The sequence below is a fragment of the Prunus dulcis genome, chromosome 1 (genome assembly GCF_902201215.1).
Source record: "Prunus dulcis chromosome 1, ALMONDv2, whole genome shotgun sequence".
Lineage (NCBI taxonomy): Eukaryota > Viridiplantae > Streptophyta > Magnoliopsida > Rosales > Rosaceae > Prunus > Prunus dulcis.
The window spans coordinates 6,279,259-6,304,943 of NC_047650.1; the positions used below are offsets into that span (position 1 = coordinate 6,279,259).

The window sequence follows — 25,685 nt, forward strand, 5'->3', positions numbered from 1 at the left end:
ATTAGAAAAAAACCGACCAAAACATGCAAGAATTGCTAGTTTCTTAGGCAAAACATGTCAAAGGATGACATAACAGAGGGATAAGACATAAAAAACAACAGTATAAGCAAGCAAGAACCAAAGCATAGTATCAGGCCAAGCTATGTAGATCATAATATAAAACATGTTTTGGAACATTCGAAAATGGAACAGAACAGGGGAGCATGGCCATTATTCAGCTTAAGGTTCAGGAAAATCTAATAAGTAAACTAGTTCCTCAGGAAGACGGAGAGATAAAAGTAACTAACAAGATTGATAAATGATATTCACTTTTGAAAATTCAACGTGGAACAAATCAACTGTATACATAGCAGAGAAGTACAAATGAAGCACACTTTGCTTAACAACAGAATTTACATCTTGAAATTTGTACATATCAAGCACGCCGTCTACTCAGACGCCAAGAGTTTGGCTCGGCATTTGCGGTTGCTCATCTTTGTAGGATCTGCAGCCTTAAAGAATCTTGGCACCTGTTCCATAAGCCACTTGGGATCTATAGCGCTGACCTCGCGCATGTACTCCTTTGTGGTCATCACCAGCTCATTGTAGATGACCCAATCTGGCTGTCTCTGGAAAAGAACACTGCTTGGGTGGATATAAACTACCTGCTTGTCGACTATGGTTCTATAACCCTCACGTGGTTCCTTTTTAGCAACATGAAAGAAGCATCCAGTTATAATCGCTTTTCTGATCATTGTTCGATCTTTTCCTGCACTTACAACCTCTAATTCATACTTGTCCATGACAGTAAGAAGCTGTTTCCTGATATCCCTTGCCCTACTCAATGACCGAAACTGGACAAAGTTCTCTGAACACCAGGGGCTAGAAAAATTCTTAGCTTTCCAAGCCTCATAAACAACAAGTAAAGTCAGATGGTCTCCCTCAGGCTGTAGAAACTTGGCCTTCTTCAAATCTGCTTGCGCTTGTTTTTCCTTAGGCCTGTAGAAGGTATTGCCTGCCTGAAGCATGGCAATGATGGTCACAATTTCATCACTGCATCCAAGGTTCGCACTGGCAAGCAGCATTTTAGACAAGGGTGGATCCAGAGGCAGCACGGCCATTCTACTACCCAATTTGGTCAGAAACTCCTCTTCATCCAAGGCTCCTAGCATCTTCAGTTGTTCCACGGCAGACGCAAGTGCTTCGGGTGATGGGGGATCCATAAAATCAAAAGATTTAAGATCATTTATTCCCATAGCTTTCAACATCAGTGTAGTATGTACAAGATTTGATCTTTGGATTTCTGGAACTGTATTAGGAGACATCTCATTGTGAAAAGCACTCTCAGTGTAAAGGCGGTAACATTTTCCTGGCCCTGTACGCCCAGCACGCCCAGCTCGTTGACTGGCTGATGCCTGTGAAATTGGTGTTACAACCAGCAAATCAACCCCTTGCTTCGGATTATATACATTTATCTTTGCAAACCCTGGATCAATTACGTAAAATATCCCATCAATGGTCAAAGAAGTTTCAGCAATATTGGTAGCCACAACCACTTTTCGCTTCCCTGGAGGAGCAGGCTTAAAGATCTTTGACTGCTCTGCACTCGGTTGGGCACCATAAGCTGGTAGGATAATCAATTCCGGAACATCTTTACCTAGTTCTTTCATCCTTTCATACAGAGACTGACAAGCAAATTCAATCTCCTCCTCACCAGTCAAGAAGACAAGTATGTCACCTTCAGGTTCACTCAAGTGAAGTTGCAGAACAGTCAATATAGCTCCATCCAAGTAATCACTTTCAGGCTGCTTCGCGTACAGTGTGTCTACAGGATAAGTTCTACCAGGAACAGTGAATATCATACAATTGAAGAAATACTTCGAAAACTTCTCTGCATCCAGTGTTGCAGACGTAACAATCAAACGAAGATCAGGTCGTCTTTTAACAAGTTGCTTCAGCATTCCGAAAAGAACATCAGTATTGACTGTTCTTTCATGGGCTTCATCAAGCATGATCACAGAGTACTGAGAGAGGTTTTTGTCCATCAAAATCTCCCGAAAAAGCATCCCATCAGTCATGTACTTAATCAAAGTATCCAGTCCAGTACAATCATCAAATCGAATAGAATACCCAACTTCCTCCCCTAATCTACAACCAACTTCTTCAGCAACCCTCTTGGCCACAGAAGTGGCTGCAACTCTACGCGGTTGAGTACATCCAATTATGCCCTTTGTGCTGTAACCTGCTTCAGCAAGATACTGAGCTACCTGGGTTGTTTTACCTGAACCAGTCTCACCAACAACAACAAGCACCTGATTTTCGTTCACAGCATTAACCAGCTCATTCTTCAATTTGTAGATTGGTAAGCTCTGACGCCGTTCAAGAATGGAAAGGCTTGATCTCTGCCCAAAACTCAGGGCTCCTTCATAAGCACTCTTCTTCCACTCATGCTTGTCAATGTCGAAAGCCGAAAAGCCAGCAGCACCCCGAAGTTCTTGTGCGAGATATCTATCACCTCTCTCTGCCATAGGGTCTTCCCAAGCACGATTAAGATCCATTGGAATTGAATTACGCTTCATTCTTTCTTGCACTTTTCTTATTTCTCTACCCTCCTTTTGAAGCGCAGACTGAAGTGCAGCTGCACGGCTCAATGACCCAATTGGATTCTTGACAATCTTAACAGGTGACCTATCAATTGATAAGACTCCACGCAGAAGTTCTAATGGGTCCTCATCCAGCTCCATTTCAATCTCTTCCCCGAAATCCTCTTCTCGATTTCGCAATCCAACTTCATCATCATATGTTGCAGCCCCAAAAACACCAGAGGCGATCCCTTCATAACAATTGTTAACCCTCTGCCTCTTGCTCCTTTTTTCTTCTTCTTTACTCTCTCTATGAATTTGCATAGCATCGGTGATCGCCATGGCCGGGCTGTCCTTTCGCTTCTGAGAAGCCTTTTTTGGAGGAAGAATGTTGTGAATGATCTCCAACAATATATGCAGGAGATATTCAGGCATGTTTGCTCCGTTTTGCTTTAACTTTGCACGGAAATCGTCCACGGCCTCACAGTTTTGACCCATCTCGGTTATGAACTCTGCCAAAACTCTGTCTGCGAAACCCAGATGATTTTCAAGCACTGTGCAAATATTGGAGACCAAAGAAAGGTATTCGAGTTTGTCAAACACACTGACCTGCGTAGAAACAGCCATTCTTTAAGATGAAAACAAAGCTCTCTCTCTCTCTCTCTAAAAATTTGAGTAGACAAAATTTCAGACATAAACCATCAATGAGTGGTTTGTATGTAAATACCATATATATAGGAGTGAGGGTGCCGACTAATTCACTTTTTCCTTCTAGAATTAGGAATTCTTTCTTCAATCCTTGCTAACCAAGCAAAAGCTTGAACTTTTCCTCCTAGATTTAGGAATTCAATATTTTCCGCTGACCAGACAAGCAGAAAGTCGTGAGTCGTCTAAGGTTGGGAATATTTTATAGTTAATATCGTTCTTAAAATTTAATTGTCGTTTTCTTATCAAAAAAATAAGATCAAACCTTTTTTTCGACGACTTTGACCCTCAATGTCATGTGTCTATATATTTTTTAAACAATTTTATTTTCCATATAATTTTCAATTATACGGAAAAATAATTGTGCACTTTTTCATAAACTAGACATAATACATGTATTATACTCATACAATTTTCTGATTTTAATGACCAAATTTTTCACCGTCGTTTTTAATTATATATTATCCATTAATTTTAACTGCAAATGAATCACTAGTGTAGTAATTTTGAGTAATTGCTCCCCCAAACAAGGTCCTAATTTTGAGTCCAAATTAATTGCTAAACACAGTGACCAAAAACGTGTTTAATCCAACTACAAATTGTAGAAGAAGTCCAAAAATTTGACACTTCAATAAATAGATTAGTCGCATTCACAAGTGAGTGATGAAGAATATAGTAAACCCTATATCCATAATCTGGCATTTTAGATGTTACCCAAAAACTTGAAGTACAACAGTACAAAAAAAAGAGTGACCGCAGGCCATCAACAAGACCACCCCTTCCAAGTATAATAAAAGCTGTGTCCCAATAATCCTAAGAGCTTGCGGTTGCTGTAGAATGTCAAACTAACAATAGTTAGAAGCAGGGCATATAAAGAGGAAACACAACATTCTGAAACTCATCATCAAAGAGCAGCAAAATTCAGGGAACATATTTTAAAAATTAATGCCAGGCCAGAATCAGAATTAGTACCTTTAGCAGAAGGCTCATCCTGTGGTTTCATAGCTGGGAAGAGAAGAACTTCCTGTCCAAACACAAACAACAGACAGTGAGAAGCCGCTACAGGTGACATCTCACACACGAGCACAAAGACATGCTTGGAGGGAAGAGGGAGGGTAGGAGGCACAAACCTTAATGTTCTGTGAATCAGTTAACAACATAGATAGTCGATCTATGCCCAAACCCCAACCGCTAGTTGGAGGTAACCCATACTCAAGAGCTCCACAAAATGTTTCATCCAAAGCCATTGCTTCATCGTCACCTGACTGTCGATCCTGAAACTCAAACCACATATCTTCAGAAAAATTACCAAACAATATATAATAATATAACACAACTAAACAGTTAATTCATACCTTGAGCTGATCAGCAAATCGTTGGCGTTGTACCACAGGATCATTTAATTCAGTGTAGGCATTGGCAAGCTGGGCAGTAAAATAACATTTGGTAACAAGCACGACGACAAACCAAACCAAAAGATGCCAAATAAATAAATAATTCAAAGAAGTCTTCAAGTTAGTAAGCATACTTCATGCTTGTTGATAAACAACTCAAAACGCTCAGTCAGGCCCGGTTTTGATCTATGCCACTTTGCTAAAGGACTCATTATCTCGGGATGGTTAATGATAAATGCGGGATTTACACAAGTCTCTTCCAGAAAGTGCCCCACAAGCTGCAATGATGGAAAATGTCATCAACACAAGAAAAACATAAGATTGCATTACCACATTAAATTGACATTCCTTGCCACCCAATAGCAACTATCGAGCATAGAGAATCTCATAGTAATGTGAAATTTTTTTTGGGGGATGACAATATGCGATCATAATTCTCACTCTATTGAAACTGCAACTAGTGTGTTCAATATCATTGCCACCTATGAAAAATGCCATAAGTCATTACTTCTTTTTACCCTTCCTTGGCAATGATTTAATAGCCAACAGCCATATACAACAGTGAACGTAACAGAACATATATGTATAATATACAAGTCACCACCAGCCAGGGTACCGCCTTTTAATCAGATATGCCCCGGTCATTTTCTAAGTTCTCACCACACCATTAGCTCCTCCAAAGACTAGTTCAAATTGGATCAAATATCCTGATTCATGTACTTGATTTAGAAGAATATTTGGAAATAGGAAAAAGAAAAAGATTTACCTTGTCCAACAAACGAGCTGTGGTTTCAGGAGGAGAACATTTGATATCAAACTTCTTGCATGCCTCCTTAAGATATTTGTTAGCTTCCTCACTAGAGAGATCTGCTGGATTTATGTTGAGATCTGCAATCTTATTTAATTCCTCAACCATGTCGATCCTCCTGCAACAGTACCAGTTAAAACCATCAGATAAGTTGTTTTAAATCTGTTTCAGTTGTAATATGCATGACCAATGAATTAGGTTACAGACCTGAAGGGAGGAGTGAAGTCAATCTCAATTGGATCCTTATCAAGCCCATTTGAGTGATACTTGATTTTGTATCCACCTGTGAGTTCCTTGACCATCCCTATTTTAGATTAAATATTATATCAGCAAAGAAATCCAAGTAGTTTCAAAGACATGGAGAAGTGCAAAAGAAGCATATGTTTGAGGCATACCACTCAACAATTCCTCTGTCAGGGTCATCACGTCATTGTAGTCTGCATAAGCCATGTAGAATTCACAGGTAGTGAACTCAGGATTATGAGTCAAATCAATACCCTCATTTCTAAATTGTTTTCCAATCTCATAAACACGTTCCAGGCCACCAACAACTAACTGCTTGAGATATAGTTCAGGTGCAACGCGCATGAAAAGCCTCATGTCAAGTTCATTGTGATAAGTCACAAAAGGGCGGGCAGCTGCTCCACCAGCAATCATATTCATCATCGGAGTTTCAACCTGAGGGTGGGAGAAAATAGAAGAACTAAATGACAAAGATAGAAACGACACAAAATGTAAGGCACCATCAACAAATGGCCATGAAAACGCAATGGATACAGAAAGCAAGTTGATGAAAGACTAACCTCCACGAAATCACGCTTGTCCAGGAACCTTCTAACATATTGAATGATCTTAGATCTGGTCTTGAATATTTGTCGAACCTCGGTATTCAATATTAAATCCAGATAACGTTGACGATAACGAGTTTCCTAGCAAGAAATACAATGAAGTTAACACGTTAAATAATGGAAAACGAGAACAGCATAAAAATTTGAAAACTTAAATGGGAATAACGTAAATTAACAAATCAAAAATTAATATATTGCATCTTGAAAGGGTGATCTAACTCAAGTCACTTTGAAACTCTCAATCTCAATTAAAATATAGATTGAAAGAAAAGGACAGAAACAAGGATTAAAGTGAATCCGACAAACCCACTAATCAAACTAAGACCTAATGGATAAATGAAGGTATAAGTTGAGCTGGTAGCCCATATCTCTGACACATAAAAAAAATCAATGCCTGTCTACAAGATTAGCTTATGTAAGCACAGGTACCTAACTAAAGGACCAGAAATATATGTTCTTGAATTTAGTAAAGAATACGCCAAGTTACTGTATCTAAGATAGATAGTCTAAGGAATCACACATGCATAGACAGATATCAATAATGTGTATGCAAGCGTACATCTTTTTTCCGACACCCAAAACTGTAATCTTAGTGTCCCCACAGTACTGCCAAAAAGGGTTTAAAAGTTTGTTTATCAATCAATACCTGGTCTTTTAAAATATAAGTTTCAGGATTCCTTGGGCTTCCTGGGACCCATCCATCAATTTTCTGCAGAAGTTTATGCAGTGGAGTCATGATAGGAGCACAGGCAGTATTAAAGCAGTAAAAATACAAACATTGCTTACCTTCACATTAGCATTATCAGAAGCAGGACCAGCTTTCTGCCTTGCCATCATATGAAGACAATGTGATAAGACTATAAATGATCTTGGGAAAATGCTCAGCTCCCCCCTCTTTGTCTTCCCTAAGAGAAAGAAACAAACAAACAAAACAGACAATTGTATAATCCAGAAAAATGAACAGTTCATAGTCCCAAAACACACAAAATCCAGCAGAAAATTATATTACAAGGGTCAATTGATTTGAGAGAGAAAAACCAAAAATAAAAAAGCAGAAGTTATAGTTGATAACTGTAGAATGCTCAGGATCATGACGTTATATACATAACATGACATGTGTCCCAAAATGGATTTTCAGGGGCCTATAATCAGAGCTTCAGTCAACTAGACTGAACGGGAGTAAAGCCAAACCTTCTATGACATAAAGAAAACGGAATAGCTTGAAAGTTGTTTTGCACAAAGAACTTATCATTAGACTAACGACCAGTCAGACCAGAACAAATCCATGAGTGCACGCACAAGAAGTTTGTATATCCAGTTTAACAAAGTCAGGAAGATGCAAATCATGTGAAGACTAAGCTACTATTCAGGAGATCTTCATGGAACACTGCACCCTTGTAATCTCTTTCAATTTCACCATAACTTTTTAGAAATTTCCTCCCTAATCTTTCTTTAAACCAACCAAAGTTCTCAGCACACACGCACAAACAAGATGAAGTGACTTATTAAACTGATCAATAATTACTTGATAAAAAGAACTCAGATTAAACCTATCGACTGCTTGCCCATATAGTGAATAACAATTTCAAACATTCATTCAAATGGTCCTTGCCTAAAATATCAAGACTCTTTACATACAAAGAAAAGGATTTCTTTTTACTACAACAGACTAGCCTCTGCTCTTCTTTAGACCCCTTGTTTCACTCTGATAGTGTCATAATTCAAGTCAAAGCAGAGCAAATGAATGTGTTCTTATAGTGCTTAGTAAAAAACTATAATCTGGATTACACCACCACTTATTCTACTGAATCTTACAAAGACACTTCCTATAATGCTTAACTCAAATTTTAAATAAAAATCATACAATTCGAAAACAAATTATTATAATTAACAAGTAAAAGGTATATCACAGCTATTACAAACCTGGGAACCCAGTCACACCAACAATATCACCCCGCTTAACACTAGAATGGAACTTAGAAAATTCAGATTCATCCAACTCTGATTTGCTGCATGAAAAAATGAAGTCCTTTAGTAATTTGATATTGAAAAGTAAAAGAAATAACTCAACAAAGGGGTTATATTAATTTACTGAATAGATTAATTCAACCACGCATAAGGAGAAGCAAAATAGTTTGCATTTATCTAAGCAGGAGTGAATCCAGAATTCTTCATGGGAGTGAGTGAGCTTCCAACCACACTTCAATACAATAATAGCTTTCTACTTTCTACAAGACCAACTTCATGCAATCATCTGATGAAGGTATTTTTATTTCATAGGTATGGAAAATCAGATGGAAGATGAGAAAAGATGAAAATAATCAGTTGCTCTTATTTACACATAAAAATAGTATTTGATGACTAGCAACTTTAGAGCACAATCAAACTTAAACCAACTGCTATATAGAGTTTCACTAAAGAAACTATATAGACTTGTACATGCTGTGTGTACATGCCTGCACATATATAGTAAATACAACTAAAAGCTGCAGGCAATTTTTAAACCTGGGTGGTGGGAGGATATAAAAATTGTTTCAGATAATAACAAATGCAAAGGTGGCAAATGTAGATCATTACATTGTTCTAGAGGCTAACTACATTAAGATCTAAACAACCGGGTATAAATTACCATATAAAAAGAGGTGGGGGTGGCAACAAATTTATACCTTAAATCAGCCATGACTTGGACCTTTCCACCACCAGGTCCGCCACCATGTAAATCATAAAAGAAAAGCTTAGAGCTGGAGGATCTTTTACTCATGATTCGCCCTTGCATAAGAGTGAAATTATTCACACCAACAAATAAAAATTGAAAGTGACAGATGATACTCTAAACAAATATAAACCCTTAATTTTAAATACCAGCTAGCGATACACTGATCTCATCACGATGCTCCCCATTGCTTAAGCCATCATACTTCTCTACATATTCAAGCACACTCATTGAAACAAAGAATTTGTGAGGATATGGATTTTTATTATCTGCCTTCTGGGTAGCAAGATACTTCAGCCTGTTTTCAAAGTATTGCTGCAACATGATCAAAAACAAAAGAACAAAAACGGATGAGGTTCGGGTCATAAATGAGTGCGAGTAAAATTCACACAGAAAACAATTAGATGAAAACTATATTACACAATGTAATTAATGTATACCGTTGGATCCATTTCTTCATCTTCAGTAGCTCCATTTTTCTTAACCTGTGAGCTTGCTGTGGCAGCAGCCTGTAAGATAAGTGCAAAGTTATTTAATATCAGACTTCATAATCAAATACGGTGAGCTTCTTTAGTGGACAGTAAGCAATTACACATTATCATTCAAGTGTATCCAGAGTTCAAGTGACTATTTAGTATGAATTCACTTTCAAGGTTGAAATACTAAATTTATGGCTTAAAACAAATCACCAAAATATATAAGATTTCTGTGAAACCAATACTTACATATAATTAAGCACGCCACTGTCAAATTGACGAAAAAGAAAATCACTACGATGTATCATGACTATTTAGTATCAACTCATTTTCATGTTTCATATACTAATTTTATATGACAAATTAACAACCAAAATATACCAAATTATTGGGTAAACAACACTTGCAGATAAGCAAATAATGTTCTGACAATTATCTACCATCATTTAGGGAATGAACACACCATCATTCAATAATTCCACCGGACCATATAAAGTTCAGTGAAGAGTCCTATACGTAGTTTACTACCCATATCATTTCCGTACTTATTTCTCCCTCGTTTTCAAAAGACCACACAGAAAATAATAATTAATAAAAATAATAAAAGCAGAAACAAAAGGATGCTAAGAAAATGTGTACCTGCTTTGCCTTCTCCTCCTCTTTCCGCCGCCTCTCCTCTTCCTTCTGCTTGTTCTTCAGCTCCTTCTTGCGTGCACTGTAAGCATTCCACAAAAATTAAAATTAAGTCTAAATGCTTTCGTAGCTATAAAAAAAAAAAAACAAAAACCCATATGGATTAAAAATAAAACAAAGCGTTGCCTAAAATCCCTCAATTCGAAGGCAATCCCTTTCTCAGGGACCAAACAGGGGTTCTTAGGCACTTACTTTTTGCTCATAGCTCCTTCCGATTCCATTGTCAAATCTGAGACCGCTTTCGTTGTTTCGTCAACAGTGCCTGCCATTGCAGCGACTCCTTATGTGAAGGGAGAGCAAGAGAGGGCTTTGTGGGGTTTTCGTGTGTGTAGCTAGGGTTTGGCAAATGGGTAAAAATATTACGATTTTACTCTATAGGCGGGTAGGGTCTATCATTGCTTCTTTCTTTTTTTTTTTCTTTTTTTTCTTTTTGTTTCTGAATTGGATATTTATGATATGTTTTAACTTTTAAGTTCGAATTCTTATCTCATTAATTAAGAAAAAAAATATTTCATTAGTATGTGTTTGAATGAAAAACGGCACTAGCATAAAGGGAGCTTAGAATTTACGCCCAATAAGAAAATGACACATGTTCAATCAAAGTTTGTTTCACGGGAAATAGAATAAGGGAGCTTAGAATTTACACCCAATAAGAAATGACACATGTTCAATCAAAGTTCATGAAGACGAATTTACTAACGAGTCAATGCACGGGAAACTAACACGCTCACATTAACTAGGAGCATATGAGACCATTTACACACGTGTAATGCTAGTCTTATCACATTTATATATCACATTATGTACCATCTTTTTAATAGAAGTGGAATCCACCATTATGATAAAAGTAGTACACAATGTGGTATATAAATATGGTATGCCTATTATTTTTCTTTACACAAATAAACAAAGGAGCACTACATAAGCAGACCAACCGAATGTCGGGCATGTAGGCCTTAAATTGCCCAAATATTTATAAGCAGAGGATAAGTGCTACATGCTTATACTCAATTCAAACAGTCGTAACGGGTTAAGCACAAATCATGTCACGCAGACAGATATAATGAGGTTTGTTTGCAGGTTGAAAACAGCTTAGAGCGTTCACATTAAGTGCCAGTGGCATTTGTCGAAAAATCCTTTAGTTGACTGGGTTTAGCATCTCCCCTTTTTAATCCAATCAATGAAATTTTAAAGATGGGTGGCAAGGGGATCTAGCATTGTGGAAAAAGATCTTGACTTGTAGACCCGTAGTCTCATATCCGAACCCTCATGGCATATTTGGTAGTGTGTACAAGAAACCCCCCTTCCCTTCTAGTTTAGATTATTGCTTGTACTCAAAAAAGAAGATGGGTATCGCTGTTAGCAGAGCAATATGAGGATAATGAGTTGAGTGATTGCATCATAGGTTCCCAATTGTATTGTCAAACTACAAAGTAAGTTGAACAATCCCAGTAATGGCATTTGATTTATTCCCTCTAAGATTTTGAAGGCAACCTTTGATCTCAAATAAGTTGTCATCCTCATCTAACAAGTGGTATAAGTAGATACTCAGCATAGAAGAGCTGCAAGAAGAATAAACAAACGAATGAAAAGTATACCCGCATTGAAATCTAAAAATAAAATCACCTGCAAGGTACATACATTCCATAAAATCAACAACTACAGTAGCAAAGCTGGAAATGGGGTCGTGTTCAGGCAGGTTTGAGCAGGGTCAAATCTACAGACCAAGCAAACCGCAGTTTTTACTTTTAAAGAAAATACTGCCGAGAAGATCCTATAATTGCATTTATCATACTTGAAATAATATTGAGTCTTAGTTTTAGAAACTCTTTTTATTAACTCAAGCACAGACAGCTAATTCCATCAGCCTTGGTCATGCTTGAACAAATTTTGAGGTCTTGGAGGTCTTGGTAAAGATAAAGGAACCAATAAGAATACTAGAAATTGTAATGATGTACGGACCTGAATGAGTTGCAAGAGCTTAACAGAAAAACAGACTAGGAAATTGTGTTTTCAAATCATATGCTATTGAGAATCCTAAATGTTCAGCATCTTCACAATTGTGTATGTCAAACTATTATGGAGGGTTATTTTGATTTTTGATATATTCTTTCTAACTGCACTTGCATTCAATAGCTGTGGTAGGCAATTACCTTCCATATAAACATGTAAAAGGTTGTTATTGCAGCTTTGCTGTTGAGATCAACAGATTTGGCTCGATTCCAGAGTATCGAAGCCAAAATTGCATGTCCCAAAACCTAAACCAATGCAAACACAGAACATATCAATATCTTCATTCTTGGTACATTGTTCAGTTGTTAGCATACTAGTATCTGAAAAAAAAAAAAAAAAAAACCAACAGTAAGAAGGGAATATGAAAACCCACTCAAGGTTCCCGAAAATATGGAAATTAATATGAATACAAACTGAAGTGGCCTTATTTAACGCTTTAAATGTTTGCATTTGTGAGGAAAGCCAGTGACTTAGAATCAGAGCTTAAAGAGGGCTCAGTAATATTTAAGAACCCTTCGTGTTGGACACCAGAAATTCACAACATAACCCATTATTTCAGAGCATAGCAAGCAGCATGTGAGAGAAGATATATTTAATAGATAAAATTCATTAAATTCATACTTATCACTGTCTTCTTCATCATTATCCACGTGTAATTTCAAAATTATAGAGACAGGAGAAGCTGAGCCATTCAATAAGCAGGAGTAATGAAGATTGCATAACACTCACTACTTTACTCTAGAGAGTTAGAAAACTAAAACATTACCGTGATGCATTTGCTCATCAGGAAGCCGGATGATGCTCCCACTAAAACGGCAACACTGTAAGCCATTTCAAGTAGCGAAATACAAATCCAAAAGACCTGCACAAAGATAATTAGGCAACAAAACAATATGTGTAAAACCAATGGGTTGATGGATAGGAGGGTTGGTCCACAATCCTTCAATGCATTCTGGAATCCGTTACTGGACAGCCCCTCATAACACCTTAAGACCCAGTAGGATATTATATATGTGCATATCCGTGTGTTAAAAGGTTACCCGCTTTTGTCCCAGACGTACTGTAAAAGACCGAATGCCGAATATTTTATCTCCATCAATATCAGGTATGTCCTACATGATTCCACAATATTATTAAAATTGATCATAATCCTTTAATTTCATAACAACTACATGGATTGAAACAATAGCAAACACATCACCAAAACAAGCACACATCTTTAAAGTAAATTTTCTTCTGCTCTACTTGAAATGGGAAAAGACAAAAAAAAAAAGAAAAAAAAAAGAAAGAAGAGCTTTTACCTTAAATAATGCTATAACAACTGAGAAGAAGCTCATAAATGCAGTTGCAAAAATTAGTGGCCTAGAAAAGGCAGCTGGTCTTTTGTACACATGAATCTGGAAAATGTTAGATAAATTAGAACTCAACCACTGCGAGTGCACCAAACTACATGACAAAGATGCTCCATATTTACCAATATCTGCACGTAAGACACTGCTGGTTTCCCTGATACCGATTCTAGAGTTGTACTGTCTTACTTTTTTCAGATTTCTGTTTGAGCAATCAACTACTAATACTAGCTAGTTAATACAGTATAGCCCTTTTATATTGTTTTGTTTTTCCTCAGTTGCCCTCACTATAGTGTGATGTGTGTGCACATGCAGATATGTTCGTCCTACAGGCACTGCATTGGGCAATGACAACTATTGCTTTGTCAGATGTGAGATATTAATACTTTCAATGATGTCAAAGATTTAACTTATAACATTAAATAGCCTCCAAGGTGAAAAAAGAGAGATATTTAGTGATATACCCATTCTTAGCACTAATATTATAAATAAACCCTACACTATTGAATTTCTATGAACAAACCAAAAAAAAAAAAAAACCCAAAAAATGACAGCTGGCCTTATTGAATTTAATATTGATTATTAAATTACTTTAATGCCCTGTTGAGTGTTTTGGGTATTTTTATGAGATTTTGGGGTTGGACTTGTTTTAAGAAATTGATGGCAGTTTTGTAATTTAGAAGAAGTTAAAAGCCTCTTTGTTATGTTGTAAATGGGCTTTTGGTGTGATTCTAAAGTCCATTTCATATGGGGTATTTTTATAATTTGGGCCCCTATATTGGGTATAATAGTGAATCTCCCAAAAAAAAAAAAAAAACCCTTGTATAAATCAAGCATTTTCTGAGAGAATGGGACGGTGGAATTGTATAAATTGATTGCTTAATAGAAAATAACAAACCTGCATGTGCAGGAAAAAAGCAAGTTGAACTATCACTGCCCGAACAGCTAGGATGCACATTGCTGCAACCACAGCAGATCTCTTCCATCTCAATAGTGGCAACTGAGATTATAAAAGATTCAAAACCCATATTGATACAATTGTGTCTAAAAAGTATCATCACATTACTCATCAATTACATGCAACTTCAAACTGAATTAATGAAGAATATAAAAAATCAAGTCACAAACTACACAGGAGTGTTATGTGGTGGTAAGTACACTTTATAAGAAAATGAATAGGATGATCTGTTTGGTCAACATAACACTAGGAAAAATATCATCCATTTTATTATTAAGAGATACCTCTTTGTCAACTTTTTATAGGAACTCTCAAGCCCTTAGTACTTTAAACAACTGTTATTAATACATTTTAAGATTAAGGATAGTCTGGAAATTCACCCAATTCACTCTTGTCTAACAAACCCTACGTTCTTTGTAACCATAACCACATTTGTACACACATAATGTATATAGTTATTAGTTAGAGGTACATACATCCCAATGGAGTATGCATATGCTCAGAAGCATGTGCAAGGAACATGCAGTGCATAAGGATGAGCAGGGATATGTCAAGAAATTTTTCTATTTCCTTTTTCTTTTATTTTTTTGGTTGGGGAGGAGCACTTTCCTCTAAAAAGATTACCTGGATCCACTCACTTGACACTTCTAGCTTACCCTTAAGTACAATAGCTAGATTTACATGGCAAAATTTTAGATACTTAAGTTCAGACTTCCGCATACATGGACTGATAACAGTCTTAACCTAAACTTCATTCATCAGATTGGTTCATGAATAACATATAAGCTTTCCTTGCACAGCTATTTAAGGTCTGTGAGACTATAAGATTATAGAGGAGCAAGCAAACTCACGTTGATTGAATAAGCAGTTCCAAGGACAAAACTGATGAAAAGGGCCCAAAACAATGGCCATGAACCAACAACCCATCCAAGCCAAAAACTCTGTAGAAAAGAATGTTTATAATCAGAATGTTTTTCAGTCAAGACTACAGCTTCAATGCCCCAAAATTTTAAAATGAAGACATGCAAGTTCATCAATTTAAATTATAACAAAAGTACAAAATATCTTTCAGATATGATTCATTACATTTGATTTGTAATCCAGATTCTAATTAACTATCGAACATTTAATCCCAATTACCTTTGTTTATTTACATTTAAATTTTACCTTTCAGGTCAGCAAACAAGGCAAAGTTTATTAAAGGTTTTGTAAGGGAAAAAAAAAAGACATCCAAAGGTAATAGTAAGGTGGAAATGAGAACAAGCAACATATCTAGTACATGGGGCACATTGTAAAAGGTGGAAACAAATTCATAATAATTTTCATTCCGAACAGATAGTTGTCATAGAAGTGTACAGTGAGACAAAGAGCAGCAGCACTTCTTGACTCTATGATTATCCGCATATATTAAGGTATTGGTAGTATTCAGATGGCTGAAAAAATGGTGAATTTTATTTCCTTCAAACATGTCTTGTATGTTAACAATGAAGATGCAGGGTACGCAACTATTACAGAATAATAAAAAGAACTACTAAAAATACTCAAATCCTCAGATTTAGCCATTTTAACCAGGATAACTAAGATATCCATATACTTTATACCAAACTTCTAGTGAAATTAGAGGCAGTTTGCATGCAAAAGTTAGGGAATTACATGTAAGGGCCCATTCAATAATTTATTCGATAATTTTTGTTGTAATTAGAAAGAGGGTGAAGAAGTAGATGAAAGATGAGAGATGCAAAGCATAAGGAAAGAAGGATACATAAAATGGCTTTTAAGATAAAATCTAAAAACTGTTTTAAATGGTCTTTAGTATTAGTTTCAATTTTATCCATTCACCCTCTTTTCTTCCACACCTCCCTGATATTTCTCCCATCTCTCCCACTCTCTCATCTCTTTTCTCTTTTAAAAAAAAGACAAAAAGAAAGGCAATATATTATCTAACCAGCCTAAATATAAATTAGGTATATATATATATATGTATGTGGTCTACAATGCTTTTGATACCAGAAGTAGAAAAGATGTCACAATCATGATGCCAGTCCCAACTGAATATTCTCCTGATGCCAATGGAAGATAAGGCTTGTTAACCTGAAACACAACATGCAACACAAGTATACAATTAGACAATTCACATATGTTCAATGTAAATTATCTTTTTGGATTAGGCCAGAAAAACCTAAAGGGTGCTTAATAAATTGAAAACAACTTGGTAAATGGTAAGGGGCTTCTCTCTCTGCATGTATACACATGCACATCCGTGTGTGTAGGAAGGATAACCAATTAGTGGGTAGCTTGATAATTCCAGATAAAGGAGCATATCCTGGAATTCTACCAGTCGAACCTTTCTAAAGTAATGCCCCCTTAAAATACCGAAAGGTCACTGAATTTTCAATTCTCATTTCCCAAATCATTGCAACTGTACCAGTAAATTTACAACACCTACCTTGTCTATATCAATGTCAGACAACTGATTCAAACCAACAATGTAAATATTCATAAAGAGAGCAGCAACTACGGCCTGAAAAGTAAAACACCAAGAGTGTAAGAATAACAATAATGAATGCATCCATGTAATGCTTTCAAGTTATCAATATTAGAGGCATCACCTCCAGCACTCCTGTGAAAAATAAGGGTGAAAAATCTGACAGATTCTCAACTGCAAGGAGAGAAACTGAAATTATGCTCAACGCCTGCTCAGAGAAAAACTTAGGTGAGCTCTCTCTAAATTGATTAAAAAACCAAAAAGGAAAATGGCAAAAAACTAACGACAATAATCCTAAATGATTGTTATTCACTACTAAATCTTAAACATCAATATGTGGGAGTTATATTTCAAAAGGCTAACTGGGATAACGGCAAGGATGACCATGATTCTGTCAAAAACTTAACTGTGCCTATAACTGTGTGCGGCCTTGAAAACCTGTAAAAAGCATCTATGGCATTTTTGATAGAGATCCATTTGCTTTTCGAATTACAAGCTCCAGGTTCGGATTCAAGAGGATGACCAGCAGTAGCATTCACCAACAACCTTTTACCATGCCTCCTGTAGAATGCAGATTTTTCCTTAGTGTTTCTGGTGTGATGCTTCAAAAGATGTTGCTGAGACCCAACACCACAATATCTTTCCAAGATGTCCCATGCTCTGCTTCTTGAAACTCTGACTGCTGCATATGAACCTTTAAGGACAAAGATTGGGTTGACAATAAGTTTTCAACATGGAGGACTGAAAAAGGCAAATTATGCATCACTTTTTTTAATTATGCATCAGATGTTGTGATGGGATAGTCATACCTGAAAAGCTCTTGTTGAGATTGCCCCTTCTCCAACCGTTCCCACCTATGAGTTTTTGTAGTGCATCAGAAAACACACCAAAGCAGAATCTCAGAAAGAAAGAAAAAAAAATTCAAAAACTGGTATGGGCAAAAGTATAGTCACATCAACCAAGTCATTTTCCGAACTGCAAAAATACAACCAAAAAAAAATATGAAAAAAAAATTGTACGTTATATAAAATGGAGACAAACCCAGATGAATAAATGTAATTTAGCTCAGTCTGTTGACTCTGAACTCTAAAAGAAGGAACCTTTCAAGAAGTAAAGATTTTCCCAGATAAAATACAGCTACACCAGCACAAATCAATAAAAACCAAGCAAGTAAAAACCAAATGCATTGGTTCAGTCCCAGCATTTGAAGCATCTAAAACCCATTAGACCACTAATATTCAGGGGAAAAATAATAATCAGAGCCCTTAATTCAAGATACAAAAAGTTCCATGTTTTCTGTTAACTGAAATCACATACCTACAGAAGCATTTGGAAAGGACACAAGAAGCGCAGAATCCATTGCTTCGGCCAACAAAATGATGCTTCAACACGTCAAGAGACCCTCCAAGTTACTATCTTTAAGCGAACTCAGAACTCATTTGGATGCTCTCATTAAATAAATATTAAATAGTGGAATTATATACCAATAAAAAGATGCGGGTCCATTGTCTACACACGTGTTCAGCTCCTTTCTATTTCACGATGTGGCAAAAGGACCGGGGAGAGACGAGGTACCCTCGGATACCAGAGTTTGAAAGTCATGTGAACAAATGGGAACCCTTTGTCTGTTTCTTCCCGTCCATCCCGGTGTTCATTAACTTCACGAAAAAAATATCTGTTAGCGACAAAACAAATTCGTTAGGGTGTATTCAATTAGGATTGTAAAGTATTTAAAAAGATTTTAAAATTTTAGTTGTATTTAATTTGGATTTATATAAAAAAGAGATTCTATAAATTTAGGTGTATTCAATTCAGACTTGTATGAATTTTTAAAAAGTTCATACAAATATGAGTGTGTTCAATTAGGATTATAAAAAAGTTGAATAAAATCTAGGTTTATTCAAAAAGTCATATATTTGGAAGGATTTCATTGAGTGATAAATTTTGATAGGTTTTAAGGTGAGAGCTATAAATAACAAAGACCATAATAAATCCAACCCCCCCCCCCCCAAGTATTTCATCATACACTAATTTTTCTCTCTGCGTACACCCTAGCTTTTCTCTTTGAAGACGAACAGCCTTCCTCCATCTATGAAGGTATGCTCCCTATTTTTTTCTTTGATCAGTATCTCGTTGGGTTTTCTTTTTCCATGATTTTTCTTCATCATGTTTTTCTTGTTATTAGGGTATAGTTTGGGGTTATAAGTTTTACTTGTTATTAGGGTTTAGCTATGGGTCAGGATTTATGCTTGACGTATTATATATATTTATTATTATTATATAAAGTTATATATAGATATTTGAGAATAGGGGAATGAGTTGAGAGCATGTACACAGACCAAGGTCTAAAATATCGGGAATTTCGGAAATATCGGTGCTTCAAAAATATGGATATATCGATGGAAATATTGATATCGATAAAAATTGAATAAAAATCACATAAACTGTGAGAAAAACTTGAAAATTTTTATTGAAACTTTAGAGGATATTTACTTAGTCAATTGTCTATTATTTTATCACAATAAATTGGAAGAAAATGCATGGCATGATGGGTTTGAGTGATTTAAGTTGATTATGCAGCGACCTGACAAACACTGTGACTTTAGAAAATATGTAGTAATTAGTGAAAGAAAATTAAACATACCATAATTTTTTAGTTATAATAATTCACTTCAATATATTACACTTGATACATATGATAAAATATATGAGCTTAACCAAAAAAAACAAAGATAAAATGTATAAGTAACTTAGTACCACATAGAAAGAATTCCTATTAAAATTCAAACTTAGTATCACATATAATGAACAATATTAAAACTCGAAGTGAATAATAATAAAACTCCATAATATATAACAGCAACAAAATACTACTCCATTATAAAATAATATATAACATTAAATATATGCTTAAATTTATTCTTAGGGAATTTTTTTAATATGGAAATTTATCTTAGATAATATTAGCTTGCAGACATTTTTAAAGACCTTATAAATATTACAAGCTGAAGATATGGATACAAACTCAGTCGCAATGAGTTGGATAAGGCCCTGTGGTTGATTGAGAAAGGGAGGGGTTCGAATCCCTCGCATCTTGGAAAAGTCGCATTATTTTGTCTAAGATTATTTATTTTTTTTTTTGGTCGAAAGGGAAACTTCGAAGAGGAAACAACCCAAAAGGAACATAAACATAGAATGCAAAGGATAGGGGACAGTCCCGCCCAGGAGCAAGCAGAAAAAAAAAAAAAAACCATACAGACAGGCTGGAGAAAAAGAAAGCAGAAAGTAACAGACAAAGGAAGAAGGGGGTCTGTCAAGCCAAACCTTGTCTAAGCACAAGAACAAGATGTTTTGTTTCCAGCTGCTTTTAACAGATGCAAATTGCATAAAAAAAACTATAACAAGAGAGAAGACAATACAGTATTACACACTCAGAATTTGACAAATGATCAAGCCCTTTTTTTTCCTCGCCCTAGGATATTCTGTATCATTTTCCTGTCCAAATAGCTTTTGCTCACTTTCTATTTCAAATAGAGAACCAGGTTCAGAACTTCAATGTTGCGTCCCCTGTTTTTGCTACTCTCTTTGTTCAATCTCCAATCTATTTGGACCCAACTGTTTACTATTGCAACCCAATCTATTTGGACAGCCATACTCTCAGTTTCAAATTCCACTTCTCTTGATTGCATGTTTCAACTTTATGATGCAGTGTTTTTGTGAGTTTTGTAATTTTTTTTCGAGGTGTTTCATATCATCTTCAAGAGTTTAGTGGTCAAGGTCATGCACCTGCAAATGAAGTTGAGTTGTTCAATCTTCGCCATTCGTCCTTGAGGAATGTCATTGAGAGGATATTTGGTATATTTAAGTCACGATTCACAATTTTCAAGTCCGCACCTCCATTCTCATATACGACACAAACAGAGATAATGTTAGCTTTTGTAAAACTACACAACTTTCTTTGAAAAGAGTGTAGATTTGACGAATTTCCTGTTGAATTGAACAACAAATCTTCTTCATCTTCATCATTACCGGTTAATGAAGGGGATCCTAAACTAGTTTTTTAAACACAAGAACAACAACGACAAAATGCTAATGAATGGAGAGTTGGTATAGCTTTGAATATGTGGAGAGATGCTGGACACAATTGACAACAATGAGAATCAAGGATAATGAATGAATGTAAAATATTTTTCTTAAACTTTGCCTTCAAATTTGTAATACATTTGTCACTATATTTCTTGTGAATTTCTTATGAATTTTGCTTTTCATTAAACATAATTTTGTTTAAAATTTTGTTTCATGTTATTCAAGGAAAATATGTGTTTGAGTAACCGATAATGCATGCTTACTAGAGAATGTTGAAAGTGCGATCAGACCAATGCAACCATGCTGCCCGGGCATCATATATGTCTAAAGAATAGGAGGAGATCATGTATAGGATTGTGTTGGGCCTGATTGGCTTTTTGATTGTCTAGTTAAGGATGCCAGTTAGCATTCGTCTTTAAAGAAATATGTTAAAAAATTATGGAAGTTTGGAATAAAAGCCATACAAATCTTAAGGAAGTTTATAATAAAATTATATAGAACTCTTCTAAAAGTCTATACAAAAACTAAAAGTTTCATAAAGTTCCATGAAATCTAGCACTTAAACAAAAACTTTTTAAATACTCTAGAATCCTTATTGAATACACCCCCCTAAAGATGTTGCGAGTGTGTTAGCACTAAGTAAAAATTAATGGAGCACAGACCTAAGGTAGGTCTATACTCCGTTAATTTTTCTTTTATGATAAGAAATTATATTTTGTTAATAATCATATAAAACGAAGAATGTGATAAGAGAGAAGGGAGAGGAGATAATTTATTGTATTTTTCTCTCATAATTCCATATATATATGTATAGGGTCTCATAGTCTCCTAATTAGTATCAAATAGTACTCTACTGCTCAGTAACACTTGGTAGAAGAGTTCTATTTGGAGGGAGAGGAGGGGACGTGTTGTCTTGAAGTATCCACCATGGTTGTTTAATAGTTTAATAAATTGATTTTTTTAGGCATATATTTAATTGAACATAAAAGAGACAAATTTAATAAAACTAAAAATTGTACCATTGCAATATTCTCAAAAAAATCTTTAAAAAGACACAAATTTTGAACATATTTGAAGAAAAAAAATAATTGATGTATTTTTTCTATTGTATTGAACTATTGAACAACCATTGCAAATGCTCTTAACAACATAATGCATTAATTGCTGTATTTTTTCTATTGCATTGAACTATTGAACAACCATTGCAAATGCTCTTAACAATATAATGCATTAATTGTTGTAATTTTTTTTCATTTTTTTATTGGCATGTGGGTACCATGGTTATAGCCTATTACAATTGCAATGGAGGGTTCATCACATAACACCCTCTATTGCAATTGCATCTTGTAGGGGCTTTTTTCTTCTAGCAGCTACAAATGGGCCGGGCCGCCGTAAGAAGTAAACTGAAGAAAATATCTCATGTGTCTGAGTTTAAAGATCAGACCCCAAAATGCTTCGAAAGGATGGCAAAACCTTAGGAAACACCTTGGTTACCTTCACCAACTGAAAATAATGGCTGCTTACAGATGATTTCTTAATGCTTACAGATAAATTTTCTAGCTTGGCATGAGAGGCTTGTGGCATGGGAGCAAAGTTGTCATGAGTTTAGCACTGAAGAGAAAATTAAGTGTTCATAGGGGAAAGATGGGGTATTAAGGTAGGAGAGAAAGGGTTTTGTAGAGAGGTTTGGTTGAGAATAAGGGAAAGAGAGAAAAGGGTGGCTTGAGTGCCTTTTCCAGCAGCTTGACAGAGACTCCGTCAAGTGTTAGAACAGCTTGCCAAGAGGGAAAACTAAGGGAAAAGGATGGGTTGAGCACGAGTTTACTGGGTTTTGGGAGTAAGAGAGGAAGCTTGCTCTCTTTGATGTGGTTGATGTTTGTTGGGTAGAAGAGGCCCTATTTATAGCCGATGGAAGCCATTTTTCCAAGAAACCCTAATGGCTTCCATCCCATTTTGCCAAGTCTTTCCGTTCCTTTCTCCTATCTTCCCTTGACTTTTCCTATCTTGGTGAAATTTCCTCAATCTATTTGCACAAAATCAGGGATTTTTGGGAGCTCAAGGCCCTTTCCCGCAGCTAGTAGGAGACTCCCATTCTCACCTATTTCCCTTTTTCTTTCCTTCCTCATTCCATGGCTAGATCTGATCAAGGGAAGCAAATGGATATACATGCTGGTTCGAAGGGTGCCTTTCCTCCTGACAGCTTGCGCTCTAATATCCCTTGGTTCTTCGGATGTTTTGTGCTTGGAACTTGTTCCTTCCCATGTGCTGGAGCAGCTCTGCATATGTGGACATCTTGCTCCCCTCGTGGCTTCTGTTTTTTCAGCAAGGGGCTGAGGCTTTTACAGGTCTTTATCTTAGTTACGTGGGCCTTCTATGACAATAGGTTGGTTTATCAGATAAATAGGCCAACCTCACCAAGTGTTGGCCTATTTCGTTGAGGTGTTGGGCTAATTTTGGTTAAGCTAATGGGCTATTTTAGCTAAGGTAATGGACTATTTTCTCCTTTGTACATACCCACATGTTTGGGCCTAAGAAATGGGCTTGAGTTTCGAGGCTCCCAAGCAACTCGGAACCTCCATTTCTTGGCCCATCAATGGGCCTCATGACAACTTATTACCATCCATACCACAACCCACTCAAGCAAGCCCCGGGCATTTGCGTGGCTTGGACCCACTTAAGCTTGTAGCGTGGTTGGTTGTGGAAAAATAATTTCCCGCTGTTTGGGCCTAAAATTGGCGCGCCAAAATCAAAAAAGGACAAGCCCATAATGAAATTTCCCACTCGGCCCAAAAGCTTGGGGACAACAAAATTAGGATCCAGACGGCTTGGGTTTTACGCCTTTTTATCGAAAACAAAAGTCCCCAGCCCAAGAAAGCCCAAAAGAAAGAAGCTGTCATCCGGGCTTTAAAAGGATCAGCCCACAAAATTGTTTGGACTCAAACCCAAGAGACTGAAAGATACTACCACGTGGCTACCTCAACTTTGAGAAAGTCAGCATTTTCAACTAGAGTTCTTTATATGGGAAGGGACGTCTCTGGAAAACTGCCAAAACAGAAGATCAAAGAGCCCATCTATATTCAGAGATTTTGCTCCAAAGCAACACACCACCTTCCAAAGGATTCACAGCTCACGCTTTCTTAGTTAGAGCGGGAAACAGGTAATTATTCAAAAAAAATACAAAAAGAAAAAAACAAACCGCCATGAAAAACCCAACAAACGGTGGCGTTGGTTGAAACAAAAGCAGCCGCCCAGGAAACCAGGGAAGGGATTGCTATAGGAAGTGACTACTGGGAGCCTATCTGCCATAATTGATAAAAATCTTTCCTGCCTTACGTTTTGGGAGATCTTTTTGCCGCCCATTATTAAAATCTAAAACCACTTCCAAAAAGGATCTCTTATAAAAAACAAAAGCAGGCAAGAAAGAGTGACACTAAAATCATCAATAAAAAAAAAACAACATCAAGAAAAAAGCCTAAGAGCTCACTTGAATTCCAAGGTTCAGACTTAGAAAACAAGTCTTCTAGAACGAGATCCCTCGTTACAAATTTGGTTCAGCAAAAGCCAAGACAAGCAGAGTTTGAGTTTTCACAAACGTGGAGACCCCAGAAAACTCAGGAAGAGCCCTGTTCAAGCAGAACAACTCTCGTAGTGCAATCCCTAGCTCATCAGACCATCGAGAATAGCCACTTCTGTCCCTTCCAAGCAGGAGAAGTTGCAGTTCTGCCCATTCAAAAGGCCTCACAAAGCGTGAAGAAAACGTAAAGCTCTGCCAAAATCCAACTTTGGTATCGATTTGCAGGTCAGCCTAGCATTTGAAGTCACAAAGCAGTGCGGACCGACCCAGATATGTCCAGTCCAGCCTACATCGGAACCTTCCATTCAAGCGGAAACGAAGTTCCGACAGTCTTTTAACTTGTCTAGAGTTAAATATGTATATTTATTATCTTGTAAAAGGCAGTTCTGCCTGAAACAGTCCACTTCTATCAAACACTTCTGGCCAGAACAGCCGTTTGATACTGAGATAAATTGTGAAAGTCCTTACCAGTCTAAGGCAAGAAAAGAACTTACTTGGGAGATATTCCTCACCCAAATTCACAATCGTTTGTTTTTAGAAGTCAGTAACTTGGGGCGCAAGTTATCTTTTCTAAAAGAAGTCTGCTAGAATTTACGTTGCTAGCAGTGGCACGCTCGCACACCAAAGAAAGCTGACTTGTTGACCAATACATGGTCTCCAAGCCAGTGGGGAACTTCGCCCTTCCATCACAGGAGCCAAACGCGAAAACGGGTGAACAATTTGGCACGCCCAGTGGGACTTCTCAGTATACATACTCTGACAGAGCCGTTCACAGGTTTACAAATACAGGAAGCTCTAGCCAGAATTCACACTAGATATGGAGACAAACCAGATGGCTCGCAGGGAAGGTCCCGAGTCAGAAGAAAGCGATGCTAGACAGTCAGCTCGCGGCAGCACAGGAAGTAGACGTTCTGGAACTAACTCCAGAAGGATGAATCAAATACAGGAGTCAATACTCCGACAAGAAGTCACGGTCCAAAGGAACCAAGACACTCTCAATAATATGACAGCAATGATGCAGT

The 25,685-nt window shown here is 36.6% G+C and overlaps 3 protein-coding genes across 6 annotated transcripts; all 3 read right to left on the reverse strand.

Annotated features, from left to right (window-relative positions):
• Positions 1–325: 325 nt before the first annotated feature.
• Positions 326–3,746, reverse strand: LOC117623310 (probable pre-mRNA-splicing factor ATP-dependent RNA helicase DEAH5). Of its 2 annotated transcripts, none has more exons than XM_034354244.1 (2): positions 3,289–3,746; positions 326–3,170 (listed from the first exon to the last, which is right to left on the reverse strand). In XM_034354244.1, exons 1-2 carry the CDS (start codon positions 3,289–3,291, stop codon positions 429–431), a joined length of 2,745 nt encoding a protein of 914 aa, XP_034210135.1. In that variant the 5' UTR covers positions 3,292–3,746; the 3' UTR covers positions 326–428. The 2 variants fall into 2 exon arrangements, with proteins under 2 accessions (XP_034210135.1, XP_034210126.1); XM_034354235.1 differs by having other exon boundaries at positions 326–3,088; positions 3,171–3,746.
• Positions 3,747–3,872: 126 nt separating this feature from the next.
• LOC117623321 (lysine--tRNA ligase, cytoplasmic) lies at positions 3,873–10,640 on the reverse strand. The gene is made up of 17 exons (XM_034354256.1): positions 10,391–10,640; positions 10,145–10,220; positions 9,470–9,538; positions 9,179–9,344; positions 8,983–9,085; positions 8,240–8,325; positions 7,103–7,221; positions 6,963–7,025; positions 6,272–6,397; positions 5,864–6,146; positions 5,676–5,772; positions 5,427–5,586; positions 4,795–4,938; positions 4,622–4,690; positions 4,397–4,540; positions 4,239–4,290; positions 3,873–4,096 (listed from the first exon to the last, which is right to left on the reverse strand). Exons 1-17 carry the CDS (start codon positions 10,465–10,467, stop codon positions 4,080–4,082), a joined length of 1,851 nt encoding a protein of 616 aa, XP_034210147.1. The 5' UTR covers positions 10,468–10,640; the 3' UTR covers positions 3,873–4,079.
• Positions 10,641–10,965: 325 nt separating this feature from the next.
• Positions 10,966–18,631, reverse strand: LOC117615596 (homogentisate phytyltransferase 1, chloroplastic). 3 transcript variants are annotated; one of them, XM_034344700.1, is made up of 13 exons: positions 18,321–18,629; positions 17,813–17,857; positions 17,411–17,697; positions 17,128–17,211; positions 16,965–17,039; positions 16,526–16,609; positions 15,370–15,459; positions 14,459–14,560; positions 13,513–13,608; positions 13,252–13,323; positions 12,978–13,073; positions 12,352–12,456; positions 10,966–11,760 (listed from the first exon to the last, which is right to left on the reverse strand). In XM_034344700.1, the coding sequence occupies exons 1-13, from the start codon at positions 18,361–18,363 to the stop codon at positions 11,719–11,721; spliced, it is 1,221 nt and encodes a 406-aa protein (XP_034200591.1). In that variant the 5' UTR covers positions 18,364–18,629; the 3' UTR covers positions 10,966–11,718. The 3 variants fall into 3 exon arrangements, with proteins under 3 accessions (XP_034200591.1, XP_034200593.1, XP_034200592.1); XM_034344702.1 differs by lacking the exon at positions 12,352–12,456 and having other exon boundaries at positions 18,321–18,631; XM_034344701.1 differs by lacking the exon at positions 13,513–13,608 and having other exon boundaries at positions 18,321–18,630.
• Between the last annotated feature and the right edge of the window lie 7,054 nt (positions 18,632–25,685).